At 36.8% G+C, this 4,642-nt stretch overlaps 2 protein-coding genes across 3 annotated transcripts in view; both read right to left on the bottom strand.

The window, feature by feature from the left end:
* Nucleotides 1-582: 582 nt before the first annotated feature.
* Nucleotides 583-2,125, bottom strand: LOC106777514 (chalcone synthase 17-like). The gene is made up of 2 exons (XM_014665091.2): nucleotides 1,853-2,125; nucleotides 583-1,744 (listed from the first exon to the last, which is right to left on the bottom strand). Exons 1-2 carry the CDS (start codon nucleotides 2,028-2,030, stop codon nucleotides 753-755), a joined length of 1,170 nt encoding a protein of 389 aa, XP_014520577.1. The 5' UTR covers nucleotides 2,031-2,125; the 3' UTR covers nucleotides 583-752.
* A 1,569-nt stretch (nucleotides 2,126-3,694) lies between these two features.
* The window catches only part of LOC106777513 (chalcone synthase 17), a 10,837-nt gene continuing 9,889 nt past the window's right edge, over nucleotides 3,695-4,642 (bottom strand). Inside the window, exon 3 of one of the 2 annotated variants that reach the window (XM_014665088.2) lies at nucleotides 3,695-4,236. In XM_014665088.2, coding sequence (XP_014520574.1) covers nucleotides 3,821-4,236 — 416 coding nt within the window. In that variant the 3' untranslated portion in view covers nucleotides 3,695-3,820. Of the gene's footprint in view, nucleotides 4,622-4,642 lie in introns of both variants that reach the window. The other variant, XM_014665090.2, reaches the window with a different exon arrangement.

The following is a 4,642-nucleotide window of genomic DNA, read 5'->3' as shown; positions in this document are numbered from 1 at the left end:
GGAGTGCAGAAGAAAATATGGGAAGTGTAAAGAATAAATGGAAAATATAATTAATAACGTACATATATAATTTAGTTAATTGGGCTCGAGCTTTGTGAGGGTAAGCATTACAAGAGTAAATGTGGTGCGAGCACTGTTGTTTTTGCTTTCATCGTGGTCCTGAAAGGAATTTCATTCATATTCTCGCATAAAATAATTAAAAACTCATCTCTCTTCCAACTCTCTCATTTTCTTTTTTATCTTATCAAAAGTGAAACTTTAACCGTTTCAAATACTTTTCTTTTTTTATTATTAACTGTGTTCCTCATAAACTTGTATTAAAAAATTCATTACGGACTTTGAAAAATAATTTAATAATAATTAAACAAATAATTCATTATCGTTTTGGAAACCTTAAACTTACAACTCACATAATAAATGTGTAGGTGATAGTTAGTATAATAATTACTGGTACCATTCGTTGTCAGTGGAAGAAGAAAATAATCTTAATATAACAATTTTTAATTATTCTAATGTCTTTTAATTCTATCTATTAAAAGATAAAATATTAATGTATATTTAATTAATTTTGAAGGAACCAGATGATAAATTTAATAAATAAAAAGCATATGAGAAGAAAATTAATAACTGTGTCTCACAAGTTATTAATTAGGCAACAAGGGCCCAAACCATGTATCACATGTAAATTACAACCTCAAGCATTTTTGAAAATTGGTGCATAATAATAATAAAACAACAGAGTTTGGATGATGCTATATTGCGACACTATGAAGAACAACGGTTTCGATGGTAAGTCCTGGTCCAAAACCAAACAGGACACCCCATTCAAGTCCTTCACCTGTGGTTTTTAGTCCATTTTCAGCTGATTTCCTCCTCATTTCATCCAAGATGAAAAGCACACATGCACTTGACATGTTCCCATAATCACTAAGCACATCTCTAGTAGCCTTCATCTTTTCTGGTTTCAGACCCAACTTTTGTTCAACTTGGTCAAGAATTGCAGGCCCACCAGGGTGTGCAATCCAGAAGATGGAGTTGTAATCAGATATGTTCAATGGGTTGAAGGCCTCAAAAAGTGCTTTCCCAATGTTTTTTGAGACAATCCCAGGAACATCCTTAAGGAGGTGAAAGGTGAGTCCAACTTCACGAAGGTGNCCATCAATNGCACCTTCACTGTCTGGAGCAATGGTCTGTGCAGTCCAAACCAGCTCAAACAATGGTTTCTCAATCTGTGGAATTGGGTCAGAACCGACAATCACTGCAGCTGCTCCATCTCCAAANAGTGCCTGTCCGACAAGACTGTCTAAGTGGGTGTCACTTGGNCCACGGAAGGTGACTGCAGTGATCTCAGAACACACGACAAGCACACGNGCACCCTTGTTGTTCTCGGCCAAATCCTTAGCCAATCGAAGAACCGTGCCTCCCGCAAAGCACCCCTGCTGGTACATCATGTACCTCTTCACATAGGGGCGAAGTCCTAGGAGTTTGGTGAGCTGGTAATCAGCACCAGGCATGTCNACNCCACTGGTGGTNCAAAAGATCAANTGTGTAATCTTNGACTTTGGCTGCCCCCACTCCTTTATGGCCTTCACTGCAGCNTCTTTCCCGAGCTTTGGTACCTCNACCACCACTATGTCTTGNCTNGCATCCAAAGAAGGTGCCATGTAAGCACTCATGTTCGGATTCTCCTTCAGGATCTCCTCTGTCACGTGCATGTATCTCTTCTTGATCATAGACTTATCGCCTGGAACATCGTAAACCAATTATTAGCTTAATTCAACAACAGACATCGTCAAACATATCATGTGAAAGTGATAAAACTATACATATATTGATTCAACAATTAACTTACACATGCGCTGGAACTTCTCCTTAAGGTCGGTCATGTGCTCGCTGTTTGTGATTCTGAAGTAATAGTCGGGATAAGTGCTCTGATCAACACAGTTTGGTGGGGTTGCAGTTCCGATGGCAAGGATAGTTGCTGGGCCTTCCGCCTTTTGAGCCTGACGGATCTCCGACACACTCACCATCTTCCTTTTTCCTTTGATATACGGATCTAATAATAGAAGTGGCGGGTGATGTTTGTGATAACTTGGTTGCTGAAGTTGTGTGGTTGAAGATGTGAGAGGAGTTAGGTTTTTATATGTAATGCATGCAAATGCAAGGGTGGATAGTAAGTGGGTAGGTGAGCACCACGTGCCGTCTTACGTTGCAAACCTATATTTTCCATACTGTCTACCCTGTCTGCCTGATAGATTGTTAGAGTTTGGTGGCATGTTTTTGAAGACCATCTCTACCCATTCATTCTTAAATTTACTAACGTGACATTTTATGCTTCTCCACCCTATGAAATTATTTTATCACTTACGTTCGTCTTTTTCATGAGTTTCTTTCTAACTATTCGAGAGTCAAGCTTGGTAGCGCAGCAAGATAGTCTGCCACTTGCATTGGTAGGTGGCCTGTTAAGTCATAATCAACGGCCACAACCAAATGAAATTAATATCTACGAGCAGCACTGTGCCACGTGGTTGGGCATGAGTGTCCAGTTTTTTATTGTTGTATATTTTCTACTTGGTTACATGGGTCATGGTCAAGCATAACCGAGTTGTATAAAGTCATAGAAAATTTGGCCACTGAATATTTTAATTAAATTTCAAAGAGAGAAGTTGATTACGGTCAAGGTAACGGAGCTAACTACCCATTTTTGTACCAAAGATGCATTTTTAGTTTGCTTCATGCTCCTTTATTTATACAATAAGTTACATAAACTTTTTGTATATGTTTGTTCATGTTACATAAATAAATAAGAACCATACTTGTGAGAAGTAAATTTATTATGGGGTGATAATTAGTTAAATATTGCAAGTGGTTTGATCAGTATTCCAATAACAATAATAATAATAAGTTAATTGAAATTTGTATTATTGAAATATATTAATATATAGAATTACTTTTGAAAATTATTTAGTTATATTATTAAATTGTTGGATTATATTATACTTACACATTTATGCATTGTGCATTTGGATTTGAATATATGATGTACATTCAATTTACATGGTGTTTCTTTAAAGTTTTCATATCTTTGAATAAAATTTTTTGTTTTGCTGATGTGGTTTGACTTTAAGGTTGAGAGCGTAGTAAGTTACTTTTACCACTTTAGTTGCTATATGGATATTTTTGTTATTTAATATAATTCTGAAATATCTAATATCTTATTATGTTTTGACATTTTTCAACAAGGAAAATACAAATACAGAGAAAAAAATGCACTGAAAGTTGTCAACTTGCTAAGGTTTTTTTAGAATCACGTGTTATTTGTCAGTTTACAATAAAATTGAAACAGCATAGTTTTTTCCTAACTTAAGATTAAATAGGATTTTTATTATGTTTTGTCTGCTTTGAAGGTATTAAGTTGCTTCATTTATGTATGGAAAAAATTAATAATTATAAAGTTATTGATGGTTAGTCGAATATAAAATTATATGTATCCATTACAAGTATGGTTTCTTACAAATGTGTCAAAAAATCTGTATCAATAATATAAATTTGTAAGTAATATAAATAAAGTGTATTTGTAAGTTAGGGATATGAAATAAAATATAGTCATTTGAAACTACATATCATATTTGTTATATCCACCAATTAATGCTCATATCCGAACTTACACAATTAATTTTACAATTACTAAAAGTGCAAATTAAATTTCTTTAAACTTTTATAATTATATAATAGAATCACAAATACAATTATTCTTTAAAATCTAACGAAAAATTAAAAAAAAAAAATACAAGTAATAAAGAAATGAGATAGGGTGATTTTAGATCTCCACACTATGGAGAACAACAGTCTCGATAGTAAGTCCTGGTCCAAAACCAAACAGGACACCCCATTCAAGTCCTTCGCCTGTTGTTTTGAGTCCATTTTCAGCTGATTTCCTCCTCATCTCATCCAATATGAATAGCACACATGCACTTGACATGTTCCCATAGTCACTAAGCACATCTCTAGTGGCCTTCATCTTTTCTGGTTTCAGACCCAACTTTTGCTCAACCTGGTCAAGAATTGCAGGCCCACCAGGGTGTGCAATCCAGAAGATGGAGTTGTAATCAGAGATGTTCAGTGGATTGAAGGCCTCAAAAAGTGCTTTCCCAATGTTCTTTGAGACAATCCCAGGAACATCCTTAAGGAGGTGAAAGGTGAGTCCCACTTCACGAAGGTGTCCATCAATCGCACCTTCACTGTCCGGAGCAATGGTCTGTGCAGTCCAAACAAGCTCAAACAACGGTTTCTCAATCTGTGGAATTGGGTCAGAACCGACGATCACCGCAGCCGCTCCATCTCCAAACAGTGCCTGTCCGACAAGACTGTCTAAGTGGGTGTCACTTGGGCCACGGAAGGTGACTGCAGTGATCTCAGAACACACGACAAGCACACGAGCACCCTTGTTGTTCTCGGCCAAATCCTTAGCCAATCGAAGAACCGTGCCTCCCGCAAAGCACCCCTGTTGGTACATCATGTACCTCTTCACATAAGGGCGAAGTCCGAGGAGTTTGGTGAGCTGGTAATCAGCACCAGGCATGTCCACGCCACTGGTGGTGCAAAAGATCAAATGTGTAATCTTTGACTTTGGCTGCCCCCA

This window comes from Vigna radiata, chromosome 11 (assembly GCF_000741045.1).
Source record: "Vigna radiata var. radiata cultivar VC1973A chromosome 11, Vradiata_ver6, whole genome shotgun sequence".
NCBI classification, from domain to species: domain Eukaryota; kingdom Viridiplantae; phylum Streptophyta; class Magnoliopsida; order Fabales; family Fabaceae; genus Vigna; species Vigna radiata.
The sequence above is the reverse complement of the archived record's forward strand: the minus strand, read 5'-3'. Positions and strand labels throughout refer to the sequence as shown.